At 43.2% G+C, this 17496-nt stretch overlaps 1 protein-coding gene across 1 annotated transcript; it reads right to left on the minus strand.

Annotated features, from left to right (window-relative positions):
- Positions 1-996: 996 nt before the first annotated feature.
- On the minus strand, positions 997-9521 carry sdf2l1 (stromal cell-derived factor 2-like 1). The gene is made up of 3 exons (XM_068006086.1): positions 9308-9521; positions 2595-2791; positions 997-1520 (listed from the first exon to the last, which is right to left on the minus strand). Exons 1-3 carry the CDS (start codon positions 9474-9476, stop codon positions 1242-1244), a joined length of 645 nt encoding a protein of 214 aa, XP_067862187.1. The 5' UTR covers positions 9477-9521; the 3' UTR covers positions 997-1241.
- Positions 9522-17496: the final 7975 nt, after the last annotated feature.

Genomic DNA, 17496 nt, shown 5'->3' on the forward strand with positions numbered 1-17496 from the left:
GCACAGTCTAGAGATCAAACCTTCCTAGTCTGTACAGCTCTGCGCCACACCAGGTGGCGTACTTATCCACTAAGTATTAGGCGAGCAGACTTTTTTAAAAAAATACGAGTGATGTGTATTTTCCAGGCAAATGCTTGATGCCACAGTTGGGGCATTGTACTGGAATATTTTTAGTCAGCTGAAGGAATTGCATATGGAAGTAAAACAGCTTAGCACAAACTCAGATCGTTGGGGAAGAGGAGGCAAATAAAAATTTATTTGTGTGTTTCTCAAGAACTCAACAAAAATTGATCAATTTGGATCAGCTGGATAAATCACAAACTGGCAATTCTATAGATTGCAACTGATTAATCTAGCAGTGTATTCACCCTTTTTTGTATAAAGGCCTCTCAGATATAAACCCCAACCATATATGGTTTGAACTCTGAGCATATAAAAGATATATTTCTAACTTTAACCAAAAATGTAAGTCTAAAAACTGAAGAGCAACTGCTTTCATCTGGACTGCTACATAATAAAGGGAGATTATCTTATACTCGCTGCTGGCTTCCAGCTCTCCCTTCTGGTCTGAATGCACTTAGACTGGTAATCATACACAGCTGATGAAGAGTGACATCTTGTGCAGAATTTAACCTGCAACAACACTGAAGTTCTGGTAGCAGCTGAAATGGAAAGTGCTGCCCAAGGCCAGACTTCTGCAAGTGAATTCCACCCTCTTCAGGAAGTCACTGCAGCAGAATGCTACAATGGCAAATGAGGGAAACTCTTGACACTATCCGATCGCGAACTGCCTCGGGACAGTAGGATTTAAAAGGAGAAACGAACAAACAAGGAAAGACCGATAGGCAAAAAGCAAATGGTCTGTGCAACCATATAACCAAACAACAGGATTATTAAGCCACTGAGATGCAGATCACTTCAAAACTATTATATTTCCAATATTTGATTTTTCCAAGTTGATGACTTTTATGGTACAGAAAATTAAAGCAAAAAAAATTCAGTTGAACACATGTATCTTTATGTTTGCACACAAGTTTGTTTTAAATATATTCCCATTTCTTTAGAAATTTAAACAAGTATAGAAAAAAGATACAATACAATCTTGTTTTTACTTTACAAACTATGACTCGACGAGATGAAGTAACTTGTCAATCAAACACAATGTCACAATATTTATACCATAAATTTGTATTTTCTTACTGGCCTCCTTATTGCCCATACATAATCTTATTAAAATAAAGCTATAGCTCATCATGTTTGAATGGCTCGGCGCTGGGTTTGATAAAGACACCTTCCATTACTGTCCAGTAGTTGTTGATGTCGGGGCTGAACATTCCATGAACTTCACGCTGACCTCGGATTGGATGACCATATTGCTCCCCTGTTATCGTTAGAAAGACCTCGGTGCCTGCATGCTTGAAGCGCACGTCGTCATCTCGCTCCCAACTTGTTCCGCTGCATTGCACTATCCAAACATCCAAGTCATCTCCTTCTCCATTCTCACCAAAAGCACTTACTTCCTACGTGGTAAAACAGCACAAGATGCACACAATAGTTAATCATACTTTAGGAAAGTCAAACCAAAACTTAAGATAATAGTGCTGATTTCTACCAACTAGTTTGTTAGTATGGATAGGGAAAGACTGGTACCAAATGCATACTAATTGGAGGTGCTGCCTTGCAGATGAAACATTAAACCAAGGCCCCATCTGCCCTCTCCAGTGGATAGAAGAGATCCCATCACACTATTTTGAAGAGCAGGGGAGCTTTCCCCCAGTGTCCTGGCCACTATTTATCCCTCAGTATCATTAAAACAGATTTGGTCATGATCACATTGCTGCCTGTGGGACCTTGCTGTGCGCAAATTATCTGGCACGTTTCCTACACAACAGTGACAACACTTCAAAAGTACTTCACTGCTGTAAAGCGCTTTGGGACATCCTGAGATCGCAAAATGCACTATATAAACGCAAGTCTTTTTTTAGTCCAGTCCCTGGTCTGTAAATGTCATCTCCTAATGTGCATAATTTAAAGAATGCAGCTTCATCTAAGATGTCACTAAATAAGGAGGATAAAAGGACACACTGTAGTGGGAACAGAGAAAGTTATAGCAAAAACAACTGTCATAAAACTTTGATAATTAACTATTTTATCACCAAACTCTGAATAAGGGGTTGCCCGTTTAAGACGGAAATGAGGAGGAATTTCTTCTCCCAGAGGGTCGTGAATCTTTGGAATTCTTTACCCCAAAAAGCTGTGGAGGCTGAGTCATTGAATACATTCAAGGCTGAGTTAGACAAATTTTTGATCAGCAAGGGAGTCAAAGGGTATGGGGAAAGGGCGGGAAAGTGGAGTTGAGGTAAAAATCAGATCAGCCATGATCTCATTAAATGGAGCAGGCTCGAGGGGTCGAATGGCCTACTCCTGCTCCTATCACTTATGGTCTTGTGCTCTTACGGTCAAACGAAAACTTTATGCATCGTGCAAGGAAGTTTTACTGAAGGAAACACTATTTATGACCAATGCAATTTCATCTACCGTGCTCTGGATGCTAACCAATGAACTCCAACTGTTCAGCCCTTAGATCATTTTACCTGATTTCCAGAGAGTGGTGACACAAAGTGGTGACTGTGCAGGTTTCTTCCAGTGTTGACATGTGTCAGTCGTATCGATTGGCCACATTTGATCGGTATTCCTCGCTGACAAACCTGGCCTGGTTTTCCTCTCACTGTCCAGTAGCTGTTGCTGTCATCTGAAACCTCCACCCCAGTCACAGACTGCTGGCCACTTCCTTTTGAGAATTAAGAGTGATTAAGCAACATGGATACAGAATTGGCTAAATGACAGGAAACAGAGTAGTGGTGAACGGTTGTTTTTCAGACTGGAGAGAGGTGTACTGTGGTATTCCCCAGCGGTCGGTGTTGGGACCACTGCTTTTCTTGATATATATTAATGACTTGGACTTGGGTGCACAGGGCACAATTTCAAAATTTGCAGATGACAAAATTTGGAAGGGTAGCAGACAGTAAGGAGGATAATGATAAACTTCAAGAGGATATAGACAAGCTGGTGGAATGGACAGGCATGTGGCAGATGAAATTTAACGCAGAAAAATGCGAAGTGATACATTTCGGTAGGAAGAACAAGGAAAGGCAATATAAACTAGAGGGCACAACTCTAAAAGGGGTACAGGAACAGAGATCTGGGGGTATACGTGCACAAATCATTGAAGGTGGCAGGGCAGGTTGAGAAAGCAGTTAAAAAAGCATACAGGATCCTGGGCTTTATAAATAGAGGCAAGGAGTACAAAAGTATGGAAGTCATGAAGAACCTTTATAAAACACTGGTTTGGCCACAACTGGAATAGTGTGTCCAGTTCTGGGCACCGCACTTTAGGAAAGATGTGAAGGCCTTAGAGAGGGTGCAGAAGAGATTTACTAGATTGATTCCAGGGATGAGGGACTTTAGTTATGTGGATAGACTGGAGAAGTTGGGGTTGTTCTCCTTGGAACAGAGACAGTTGCAAGGAGATCTGATAGAGGTATTCAAAATCACGAAGGGTCTAGACAGAGTAGATGGAGAGAAACTGTTCCCATTGGCGGAAGGGTCAAGAGCCAGAGGACATAGATTTAAGGTGACTGGCAAAAGAACCAAAGGATTCATGAGGAAAAGCTCTCTTACATAGCGAGTGGTTAGGATCTGGAATGCAATGCCCGAGGGGTGGTGGAGGCAGATTCAAAAGGGAACTGGATTAAATACTTGAAAGGAGAAAATGTGCAGGGCTACAGGGATAGGGTGGGGGAGTGGGACTAGCTGGATTGCTCTTGCATAGAGCCGGCACGGACTCGATTGGCTGAATGGCTTCTTTCTGTGCTGTAACCTTTCTATGATTATAGCATATGATTTTTAAACATCTTATAAAAATGCTAGGAAACAGTTAAAGCTTTAAATATGTAAGTTATGCAGCAATTTTAATAACTTTTTAATAAAGATTATTCCACATTGTTCCCCCCCCACACCCTTCATCCCATCTATCATTATTCATGTGTGAGCCTCAACAGTGAGTGTCAGCACCTGGAGATTTGCACCAGGGAAAAGAGAAGAAATCAGCCAAACTCAATCCTCTCTCCACCCAATATTCACACATGCTCACTTCTAGCTGGATGGCAATCAAGAGTTGGAATCCTGACCAATTTTTATCTTCCTAACGCCAGGGGTGCTGAGATCTTACAATGGCTGACTCAGCTAATTCAGCACAGGCCAAGGACTGAAACCAAAACTCTCCTTTCTGGTCTTAACGCACTTACACTGGTGATCCTACACAGCCGAAGACAGACATTTCATGTAAAATTTAATCTGCAACAACACCGTCAAGTTCTGGTAATAGCTGGAATAGAAAGTGCAACCCACAGCCAGTCTTTCGCAGGGAAGAGAAGATATAGAATCATAGAAATTTACAGCACAGAAGGCAGCCATTCAGCCAATCGTGTCTGTGCCAGCCAAAAAAAAGTTATCCAGCCTAATCCCACTTTCCAGCTCTTGGTCCATAGCCTTATAGGTTATGGCACTTCAAGTGCATATACAAGTACTTTTTAAATGCGATGAGGGTTTCTGCCTCTACGAACCTTTCAGGCAGTGATTTCCGGACCTCCCACCACCCTCAAATGAAAACATTTCTCAACTCCCCTCTAAGCCTTCTACCAATTGCTTTAAATCTATGCCCCCTGGTTATTGACCTAAGGGAAATAGGTCCTTCCTATTCACTATCTAGGCCCCTCATAATTTTATACATCTCAATTAAATCTCCTCTCAGCCTCCTCTGTTCCAAATAAAACAACCCCAGCCTATCCAATCTTTCCTCATGGGTAAAATTCTCCAGTTCTGGCAACATCCTCATGAATCTCCTCTGTACCCTCTCCAGTGCAATCACATCTTTCCTGTAATGTGGTGACCAGAACTGTACTCCGTACTCAAGCTGTGGCTTAACTAGTGTTTTATACAGTTCTAGCATAAACTCCCTGCTCCTATATTCTATGCCTCAGCTAATAAAGGAAAATATCTCTTATGCCTTATTATATGGGAGAAATCATAGGGCTTCCACATCCCATCCACCCCAAGGTCTGGGAATATACAATGAAACCAGAGAAGATTTTACATGTGGCTGGGCACTGGCAGCACTTACTGGAATGACCCCCTTCTGTGCTGTATCTTTTCTATGGTTCTATGGAGTGGGGTGGACAGGGGGTTAAAGTATTATACCTGGGATCAGGAGAACCCTGCAAGTGATCATAAGGAGGAGCACTTAAGAGGGACCCTGGGAACATTCAGCAGTTTGGAGAGTTGGGAAGAACCAGGAGTCGTCTCTGGAGTCCGTGGGCTTTCAAGGAAGGGTATGGAACCTGGGGCGAGGAGCTAGGAAGATGGGACCAGGAAGCACTCCTTCCCCTCAGTCTTGGGACAAATAGGGGTTGAAAGCATTGAGCAGGGAGATGGGGTTGAAAAGCAGTGTGCATAGGGCTGCAAGTTCCAGGAAACAGGTCTAGACCCAAGTATGATTGAAAGGCAGACAGATCTGAGCATGAAGCATAATAACAGATGTTAAAAATGTTTTTAAATGTAGTTTAGTTTATATAAGGTTAATATTTTAGTAATAACGTTACTCAACACATCTTAATAGCGTTTCAGCATCATAGTGTGTAAATTTAAAAATTTAATGGGTGGCCTGGGTTATAAGAATTTTTCCACAGTTGCCAGTAAAATAGGCTAAAAAAACTCACTCCAAGCTCAGCATTAAACTTAAAACCACATCACATCCTGTAACTCTACATGAAACATGGAATCAAATCTTGCAAAACTTACAAAAATTTAATTAAATTACACAAGTTTGCAAGCATTGATTTTTAGGTATAAAAACTTACCAATCTGTAAAATCTGAAAACAAATATTTGATTTAATCTTGTTGCTCAATGAGTTCAGAGTTTCACTTTACTAAAACTACCAGGAAGCTCTTATTCAAATGACTATACATCTACATGAAACAAAAGGGGAAGAGTGACAAAGCAAACAACCCAAAGAAAAAATCTCCCATTTACTGCATTATCTTCCAAGTAAAAGCACAACTCTACTGTCACACTTAAGAATGTAAAATCTGAAGCAAAGAAAGGCTCCATGAGCTAACTCCATCCATAGTCAACAACGATTATTTCACCATGGAGTTCACCTCTGCTGCCGCCAACACCACTTGCTGATCCCTGCTTTAATAACTACCACCCCCAAAAAAAAAACACTAGTCATTATTTCTATAGCCCTCAAACGCCCTTCTGAACAGCTTGGTGCTACTTTAAAGATGTCAACTGACTCAAAATCGACTACCTTCTCTGAGAATCTGGTCAACATGTACACTATCCTGTAAGAAATTACTCCTTGTGGTAGCAGGTTCCACATTCTGACCACTGAGTAAAGTTTCTCCTGAATTCCTTATTGGATTTACTGGTGACCATCTTATATTTATGGCCCCTAGTTTTAAACTCCCCCTCAAGTAGAAACATCTTCTCTATATCTATCCTATCAAACACCTTCATAATTTTCAAGACCTCTATTTTCTAGAGAAAAGAGCCCCAGCCTGTTCAGTCTTTCCCAAGTTATAACCCTCTAAGTTCTGCTATTATCCTGTTAAATTGTTTCTGCACCATCTCCAGTGCCTCTATACCCTTCTTGTAATATGGAGACTAGAACTGAGCACAGTCCTCCTAAGCGTGGTCTAACCAAGGTACTATACAAATTTAACATAACTTCTCTGCTTTAGAATTCTATTCCTCCAGAAATGAACCCATGCTTTGTTTGCATTTTTATGCCTTTGTTAACTTGTGATGCTACTTTTAATGATTTGTGAATCTGTACCCATTGATCCCTTTGCTCCTCTATCCCATTTACTCTTATTTTCTGAGTAGATGGCCTCCTTATTCCTCCTACTAGAATGCACCTACTCACACATATCTATATTGAAATTCATTTGCCATTTACATGCTCATTCTGCAAGTTTGTTTACATATTTTGTCAGTCATCCTCAATATTAACTATACCTGCCACCCCCCAATTTGCTGCTGTCTGCAAATTTTGATATTGCAATCTGAGCTCAATTTAAAACAAAGTCCCAGCTGACAATGTTTCCCCCCAGCCCCCTGCCATTTAAAGAAACAGCTTTGGAAACTTTGATTCTTTCTGATTCTTGATCTCAGACAATAAGTTCAAAATCGCTGCCAAGTTTTTATGGTCAGGCACCTGTGCCTATGATATTCCTGCTCGAAAAAAAGTCTATCCAAGAAGCAGATCTTATCTTCTTCATCCACTGCTTATTTGAATACTTTTGATTTGAATCAGTACACAGAATTCTGGAATCAATTCAAAGACACCATTAAGGGTCTCCGTGCAACAAGGGAACAAATTATTCCTGCAGGGACCAGAGGACCAGGTGTTCTTTCACTCATACTATCAGAACTCATTGTCACCTGCACCATTCCAGCTTAACTGAAGAAAGAAATCAAATTATTTTCTAACTGCTGGGTTATAAGGAAAGATTACATTGCTTTAAGGCAAGCAAAACTTGATTGGAGCTTCATTAACCATACAGCTTTATAATAAGCACCTTTTTAACCATTCCATTCGGTATTTTGAAATAAAGAGTTTGAAAACACGTCAGGTTCCACCTGTGAGCTGGCAACACCCAGCTCTACCTCACAACCACCGTTCTCGACCTCTCCACTGTCAAACTGCTTGTCCAACACTCAGTCCTTGATGAGCAGAAATTTCCTCCAATTGAACATTGGGAAGATCGAAGCCATCATCTTCAGCCCCCGCCACAAATTCCATTCCCTAGCCACCGATTCTATCCTCCTCCCTGACCATTGTCTCAGGCTGTTCACAACCATGGCATCCTACTTCACCCTGAGCTGAGCTTCCAATCCCATATCCTGTCCATCACAAAGACCGCCTAATTCCACCTGCGTAATATCGCCCACCTGCTGCTAAAATCCTCCTCCATGCTTTTGTTACCTCAGAATCAACTATTCCAATGCTCTCCTGGCCGGCCTTCCATCTGTCACCTTCCATAAACTTGAGCTCATCCAAAACTCTGCTGCCTGTATCCTGACTCGCTCCAAGTCCCGATCACCCATCACCCCTGTGCTCGTTGACCTACATTGGCTCCCGGTCCGGGTACGCCTCTAATTTAAATGCTCATCCTCATGGACCTCACTCCTCCCTATCTCTGTAACCTCCTCAAACCCTACAACTCTCCAAAATCTCTACATCCCTCCAACTCTGGCCTATTATACATCCCCCACTTCCTCTGGCCCACCATTGGCAGCTATGCCTTCATCTGTCTAGGATCCAAGCTCTTTATTTCACTCGCTGAAACTTCCTCTCCTTCTTTAAGACGCCACTTAATACCTACCTCTTTGACCAAGCTTTTGGTCACCTGTCCTTTGGCTCAGTGTCAATTTTTGTTTGATTACGCTCCTGTCAAGTGCCTTGGGCCATTTTTCTACATTAAAGGCATTATAAAAATGCAAATTGTTGTCACACACAATTCTGATAATTAATACCACCAGCTCAAATTACTAACACTTATTGTTAAAGACAACCAATGGCTCAGGTGACAAGTGCACAAGCCAGTAAAAAGGCTGAGCTGTACAGACAACAGTTCAATTCAATCCCCACCCTGCCTCAAATTAGCTAATCTCAGCTAAACCTGGTGGGGTGGGTTGCTCGAATTGACACTATTGCCCATTTTGGTAGATTTGGTACCAGTACCCCAGGAAGGTACCTTGATCACTATCCAATGGGCATCGGGTGAGGGTACAATTGCATCAGCAGTGACACCAACCCATCTAAAATAGACTGCAAGGAGACTATTGCACAATGGGGGGGGGGGGGGGGGCATCACTGCTGAAATCACACAAGGAGACTATTCCACAATGGGGGGCATCACTATAGTCATGCAAGGAGACTATTCCACAGTGGGGGGCGTCACTGAAATCATGCGGAGACTATTCCACAGTGGGGGGCTTCACTACTGAAGTCGTGCGAGGGGGCTATTCAACATAGGTGGGGGGGGGGGGGTGCGGGGAAGCATCACTGCTGAAGCCACAAGGAGAGCGGACACCCGGGTGAGGTAGCAGCCACCCGACGCCCCGCACTGCCTGTGGATTCATACCACCCCCCCCCCCCCCACGCGGGGGGCGGGAGTCAGCCCGCCTCCAGCGCCAGGAGCACGGGGCAACACACGCTCGGAAGACTCGACGCTTACCCGACCCGTACTTGACGTCGTGCGAGTGCAAGCGGACATTGTGCACGGTGTTGAGCAGCTTCACCACGGAGCCGCAGGTCACGTACTGCAAGGCGGAGGCCGTGCAGAGCAGCGCGCAGAGGGCGAGCGCCAGCCCGGAGCTCCGAGCTCGCGCACCGACCGTTACCATCGCGCGACGACTCGCTGCTTCCCCGCGCGGGCCGAGGAGGGAGGGAGGGGGGGGGGGGGGCAAACCTCCGTCAGCTCAGCCAATCAGCTGCTGCCAGCACCCCGGCAAAGAGGGGGGGGCGGGGCGGGTCGGCAGCCGCGCCCACCTGATTATAATATTGCTCCTTGCTCCTTGCTGATTGGGCCGTGCCTCCGGGAGGAGGCACGGCCCAATCAGCAAGTTGTGATGACGACCGGCGTTTCTATTGGTCGTTCCGCGATGTCAATCATCCCCCCCCCCCCCCCCGTGGTGGCAGCGCGGGGCGCGGCTGAAGCTTCTCATCGTTCATTGGACGTTGGTTGGAAAAGGCGGTCCCTTCAGTCGCTGTCATTCAGATAACCGGCGGACCACGCACTGGTCACACGTCGACTTTTCCTATTGGACGTTGAGTTTGTTACACTGCCTTGCTTGTGGGTTTTGGTTACATTAAGAAGAGTTATGTTGCTAGTAACAGGAAATGGGTTCCTGAAAAACATCACAGAAAGTGATGGAAACCAGAGACCAGCCACACAAATCAAGGCTGACACTCCCAGTGCAGTACTGAGGGAGTGCTGCACTGTCGGAGGTGCCGTCTTTGGGATGAGACCCCGCCTGTGTTCTCAGCTTGATGTTAAAGATCCCATTGCAATATTTGGGGGTCTTGGCTGATATTTATCCCTCAACCAAACACGCTAAAAAATAGATTATCTGGTCATTTTTACATTGCATTTTTGTGGCACCTTGCTGTGCACAAATTGGCTGCAGCATTGCCTACATTACAACAGTGATTGTGCTTTAAAAAGTACTTGTTGACTATACTCGGGGACATCCTGAGGTCATGAAAGGTGCGATATAAATGCAAGTCTTTTGTAAGTTTTTTGGGTCCTGGGTGTAGATCCTTGGCACTGACAGATTTTGGCAGTGTTTTTTTTTTATTCGTTCACGGGATGTGGGTGTCGCTGGCGAGGCCAGCATTTATTGCCCATCCCTAATTGCCCTCGAGAAGGTGGTGGTGAGCCGCCTTCTTGAACCGCTGCAGTCCGTGTGGTGACGGTTCTCCCACAGTGCTGTTAGGAAGGGAGTTCCAGGATTTTGACCCAGCGACAATGAAGGGTGGTAGATGGGGTGCCAATCAAGCGGGCTGCTTTATCTTAGATGGTGTCGAGCTTCTTGAGTGTTGTTGTTGCTGCACTCATCCAAGCAAGTGGAGAGTATTCCATCACACTCCCGACTTGTGCCTTGTATCTGGTGGAAAGGCTTTGGGGAGTCAGGAGGTGAGTCACTCGCCGCAGAGCCTCTGACCTGCTCTCGTAGCCACAGTATTTATATGGCAGGTCCAGTTAAGTTTCTGGTCAATGGTGACCCCCAGAATGTTGATGGTGGGGGATTCGGCGATGGTAATGCCGTTGAATGTCAAGGGGAGGTGGTTAGACTCTCTCTTGTTGGAGATGGTCATTGCCTGGCACTTATCTGGCACGAATGTTACTTGCCACTTATGAACCCAAGCCTGGATGTTGTCCAGGTCTTGCTGCATGTGGGCTCGGACTGCTGCATTATTTGAGGGGTTGCGAATGGAACTGAACACTGTGCAGTCATCAGCGAACATCCCCATTTCTGACCTTATGATGGAGGGAAGGTCATTGATGAAGCAGCTGAAGATGGTTGGGCCTAGGACACTGCCCTGAGGAACTCCTGCAGCATTGTTCTGGGGCTGAGATGATTGGCCTCCAACAACCACTACCATCTTCCTTTGTGCTAGGTATGACTCCAGCCACTGGAGAGTTTTCCCCCTGGTTCCCATTGACTTCAATTTAACTAGGGCTCCTTGGTGCCACACTCGGTCAAATGCTGCCTTGATGTCAAGGGCAGTCACTCTCACCTCACCTCTGGAATTCAGCTCTTTTGTCCATGTTTGGACCAAGGCTGTAATGAGGTCTGGAGCCGAGTGGTGCTGGCGGAACCCAAACTGAGCATCGGTGAGCAGGTTATTGGTGAGTAAGTGCTGCTTGATAGCACGGTCGACGACACCTTCCATCACTTTGCTGATGATTGAGAGTAGACTGATGGGGCGGTAATTGGCCGGATTGGATTTGTCCTGCTTTTTGTGGACAGGACATACCTGGGCAATTTTCCACATTGTCGGGTAGATGCCAGTGTTGTAGCTGTACTGGAACAGCTTGGCTAGAGGCGCGGCTAGTTCTGGAGCACAAGTAGGGTTGTGTAGGGTTGGGAGAAAAAGAGGGGAATGAAAACATATTCCAAACACAAAGGAAGTTAGTAGGTTGACTGGACTGCAAACTGCTTAATAGAAACACAGGAACCTAAGATTGTCTTGGTGAGACAAGATAAATACATTAAAAGAGTGGGCAGATGGTCAAAGTAGTGAAATGTATCTAGTGCCCATGCAAGGAAAAAGTAAGAAAACTGAGAAATAAGGAAAATAAAACTTGCAGCTCTGAAATGAAAACAGGAAATTGTGGAAGCGCACAGTAGGTCTCCAAATCCTAAGAAGAGAAAAAAAAAGTACAGGCCAATATCCTGGGCATAGACCTGGTGTCAGTGTGGCTCAGTTGGCAGAGATTCTCATCTCTGAGTAGCAAGGCTGTAGGTTCAAGCTTCCACTCCAGAACTTGAGCACATGATGTAAGATAACACACCAGCTGACACTTTTCAAAGAAAAGCAAGAAGTTCTACCAGTGTCCTGGCCAACATTCTTCCCTCAGCACCAACATGAAAATAACACAGATAATTCATTTAACTGCTCTTTGTGGGATCTTGCTGTATACAAATTGACTGCCAAGTTTGTGTATGTAACCATTATGTGAATCGCTATATAAATAGACTCCATTCTTTTACAGCCAAAATGACAATACACATTGGTTCATACGATTACCTCAAATTTAGTTGGCAATGGCAGGTCTGCTGCTCCATGTCACATCAACCAATCTGGCTGTTTAATCATCAGCAGTGCCTGAAGTACCATCTATTTGCCAGGTTCAAGTTGCAAGAATAGACAGGTCAAGGAAGATTCGAGCAAGAAACCATGAAGATATAGTGTACATATAATTTTAATTATGTTGCCTGGCAATTAAACAGTTAAAACTGAAATGCTGAAATAACCTGTGATTAGCTTAGCTGCTGTAGACCTTGGTAATGTCTTTAAAAGAATTTAGTAAGAATGCTTTGTTGAGATGCTCATGATCAACCAGCCTTATCTTAGTCACTGTAGCTCTGGACAATGTCCTGTGTCTCTTAAAGAATTTAGCCTGTTGAGATAAGCCAGTCATGGCCGATCGGCCTTGTCCCCCTCCAGTCTAAACTCATCAAGCTGACCTTGTTATGTTGGAAAAACAACTTCACATTTCGAGGCTCCAGTTGCAAGGGTTGGGCAGGTACCGATTACAAGACCAGTATAAGTACAGATGATTGTAAGAGGTCAGTAGTTGAGGTAAAGCTACAGAGGAGAAGAGATTTATTACAAAGTATCAGATTACAGGGGATTGACTTGATTCCAATCTCCCAACACCAGGCATATTATCTTGAAGCTACTTCAACTTCTAAGATATCCTATTTATCTAATTCCCCCCCCTTCCAACTCCCACCCCCCTCCTCCCAGCTGGCCATTAGACAACTGACAAGCACTGATTTGAGCCCTTGCTAGTCAGATATTAGGTACTAGAAGTTTTCCACTAATTGTATGGTGAGCATAAGATGTGTGAGTGCATTGCCACCATCCTTCTGATAACAGTATGGATTTGCAGATGAGGGAAACAAAGCTTCAGCAACAATTGCTTGTCTCTCTACAGCCCAATCATGGAAGACACTGAACCTTGGGTATATGGGAACGTGTTTGAAACCTGACCACCTGGCATCTGTCTGCTCAAGCCTCAATAGGTATATGACAAGACACCTGTCTTCAGTATGATGCAAGGACCTACACAGGACATGCCAGCAAGCTTGGTGTTCCAGATATCCAAGCTCAATGCTTCGTACCAGGCTTGCACAAACTTCTTAATCCAGGTCTGGATGTAAGAGGCTCGGTAAAGAGACACGGAGACATACCATCACGAGGGCCACTTCCTCTCCAGTGCACTGAGCAGCAGATTATTGCCACTTATCCACCTCACAGCTTATTCCTGAATCCCACACATGGGTCACAAGGAAGCCCTTCCATTGAGCCAATGACGTAAGAGCTTAAAGCTTAAAAGTATGCCAGGGGTGACTTAGGAATGAACCGCACAAAGTAGTAAGAGTAGTCAGAATGGGACAGCATCATGGCGATACAGTCCCCCAGAGAGGCTGAGATAGAAGGTGCCAATCAAACTTACAGCAGAGACCTGTCCCAAATCTCTGGCTCTAATAATTCTTAGTTTTAAACTTTTATTCTCACAATCTCGTTGGAAAATATACAAATAGTTCATATTTTATGTGCTATTTTGAACTAGGACACACAGTCTTCTGTTATCACTTTATAGTTTGTATACTTTCTATTACAAATTAACAATTTAGCTGTTAAAATATTCCCCAAAAATCATACATTTCTAATGAATATTGTTGGTAAAGCACGTTCATTAGCAGTGACACATATTTTGCTTTAAAATGTAATCTATTAATGTATGTCACTCTTAAACCCAGCTCCATGTGTACAAATGGGTTTGCAATTTGTCTCTCTCCTCATGTTAATGTAAATTTCCTAATATTGCCAGCAAAGAACTTGCATTTATATAACTCCTTTAATGACCTCAGAATGTCCTAAAGCGCTTTACAGCCAATTAAGCACTTTTGTAGTGCAGTCACTGTTATAATGTAAGGAAACACAGTGGTCAATTTGTGTTCAGCGAGGTCCCTCAAAGAGATAAATGAGCAGATAATCTATTTTAGCGATATTGTTTGAGGGATAAATATTGACCAGGACACCAGGACGAACTCCCCTGCTCTTCTTCAAATAGTGCCATGGGATCTTTTACATCCATCTGTAAGGGCAGACAGGGCCTCCAGTTTAACGTCTCATCCAAAAGGCAGCACCTCTTGACAGTGTAGCACTCCCTCGGTGCTGCACTAGAATGATAATAGGCATCTTTCTGAATTGTAAGGTAGTCATCCAGTCAGAGGATTCAAGTAACACCATTGTTATCTGGGCCGCTAGAGCTGATTATTGCCTTTGGTTCACAGGGAAACAACTGTTACTTTTCATATTATGTATGCAGTAATGTCCTTTACAGCTGTTTTGTGCAATCTTAAGAGTGCTGTATTTCTTTTACAGTTTCTGCTTCAAGATGTCACGTGAAGTAGGACCTGAGGAATATTGGCGATTTCAGCAAAAGCTTGAAGGGTTGAATTTGTGATATGGGGACAACTAAGTTATTTTTGGCATTGAATCGCTGGAAAAATTCATCCCTTTGAAACATATTACATAATCGCCTTTGATTGAACCAAAACCAGTTAAGAGCTTTCCACCCAGGGTAATTATAAAAAACTGTCACTTTTATCGTTTGATTATACTAACAGATTTCCTGTGGCATTGCTCTTGATAACCCAGAGGATATACTCTTATAAGGACCAAAGCATTATATCATATAATACGCAATGTATTATTCTGTTGCTAAGAATCTATGTAGGACATGGCGTGTCCCTTTAAGGCAACAGGGTCTAATTCCTATAAATAGGTGGATCATTGGAGGCTAATTACATCCCAAGATCGTTCATAGGCTAATTGTTTCTCTATAAATTAGAAACTGCTCGTAAATACCTGCCTCCTCCTCAAAGTTAGAAGAAACCAGCAGGCAATGAATGGCTTGCTTTCTTGTTTATACTTTTTATTAAACAAAAGAGCAGAGACACAGAAATTTGCGTGTGTGACGCTTGATTTGTGATGGGTACATCTTAAAACTATAATATATATTAGCCGGCCTCTCATGGCATTTCTCAAGGGTAGCCTTTGGTTTAGGAGCATGATTTCAACATGTTCGCTGTTAAGCAGTAGCTCAGGTACCTCAGTGAGAGATGGTCCTATTAGGTGCATCCTGAGGCCAATTAGAGGCTTATTGTTGAGTGAAATTTCCGTCAATTGGTAGTTGCTTGCAAATTCACAGCCTCTACTCTTTGGAACTACTTGGTTATCAAGGTCAGAAAAGTAGGAGGAAGAGTGGCATCTAATATGTGCCTGATATCCTAGATCGAAGACTTTTATACCTATAATATGTTAAGAGTCTTGTGCATAGCATTTACTTCCCGTAACATTTTTCTGTCATTTTTTTTTGTTCACACTATTCCTGTCAGAACTGTTTGTTATGATTAAATATGCCTAATTATTATTCCTTATATCAGTCATAGCAACCTGACAGCAATGCAGATCAGACTCTGCCAGTCTATGGCCCTGCCTGCATACTTGGAGCCAGAAAAGTTCAATTCCCAGCTGAAAATGTTGCAGTTTACCTTGAAAAGTATTGCTGTTTTTATTTCTTTAAACGTGGAAGCACTTGATAGTGAAAGTATTCCCCTTACACTTGCCTTTTTTTTATTTAAGTTACATTTGGAAGAGCCCAGCCTCACTGGCAGACCCTGCTGATGGGATGTCATATTTCGATTTATTGATTATTGGATGGCGTTGTCAACTCGCACATTACTGTAACAAATATGTGGCATTAATTTCTGCCATACTTTCCTACATGTTGAGATGCTGATCTCGGCTTTACCTTGGCTTGAAAAGTAAAACCAAACGCTGGGCTCTAAGTAGGAACAAGACATAGTGTGGATTGAAGTGCTGTCAATGTGAAATACTGCCTCTTTCATAAGTCTCACGGCTTTCACATTTAATAAACTTTTACATTTATAGAGTAAATTTTAAATGAAGGACTCCTCTGTGAACTTTAGAAAACAAACACTTCATCCAAGATGAAACAAGGAAGACAAACTCTGTTGATGTTGCAGTATCAGTTTTTTTTTTTAAAATTAAGAAACCAAGATGAAGGGATAGACTTCAGAGTGAAGGATATTGCCGCGGTTTGAAAGAGTGAAACAAAAGACTATAAAATGAGGAAGTAGTGATTAAGTGATACGAGTTGTGTTTTGAAAGCCTGAAGATTGTTGGAGGGAGGAAACGGAGGAGTTAAGCTGTTCTGAGTTCCTGAGGAAAGAATGAATTATGCACTGAGCCTAGTTTTCATGTAATGAGAATGTAAGGAAGAGGCAAAGTGTAAAGGATGGTGTATCTGTAGCTTGGGAGGAATAAGAGTGGTATTGATAAAATAAGGAAAGACAAACAGGGGTTGTACAGAAGAGAGAGGTCGGAGGCTGGAGGGAGGAGAGGAATCACCTGTCAGTTTTTTTGGGTACTGTCCAGCAGTACGTCAGGGGCGTTCATAGATCAGCCCCAGGTATGGAAGCAGTATTCAAATCTCGATGGTCTTTGGCTCTATAGGAAATTAAGAATTTTTGAAGGAAAACTAACTGCTTGGTATGAAACAGGAATCCAAGCTTCTTCAAGGCAGTGGAGAAAGAAAGAAGAAAATCATGCACTTAGACATCATTGCCTCTCAGAAACACCTCAAAGCGTTTCACATACAATACGTTACTTTGGAGTACAATGACTCTTGTTAAGTTAACACATCAGCCATTTTGCACAGTAAGATCCCAATGGGATAAATGAGAAGTCAAATCATTTTTATTGGTGATGATTGAGGGAGGAATATTGACCAGGACACTGGAAGAGCTCCCTTTTTCTTCTTTAAATAGTGCTTTGGGATCTTTCACATCCAACTGAACAGGCAGACAGCGCTTTAGTTTAATATCTCCCCCCAAAGGGTAGCACCTCTGACAATGCGTCACTCACTTAATACTGCACTGAAGTGTCAGCTAAGATTATGTGCTCAAATCCTGCAGCAGGGCTTGAACCCACTTGAACCCAGGTAAAAGTGCTACCAACTGAGTTCACGTCAGGGGAGATAGTGAGGTCAAGAATGTTGATAGACAAAGAAGTGAAAGAATAAGGGTGAAACAGTCA

This window comes from Heptranchias perlo, chromosome 25 (assembly GCF_035084215.1).
Source record: "Heptranchias perlo isolate sHepPer1 chromosome 25, sHepPer1.hap1, whole genome shotgun sequence".
NCBI lineage: Eukaryota > Metazoa > Chordata > Chondrichthyes > Hexanchiformes > Hexanchidae > Heptranchias > Heptranchias perlo.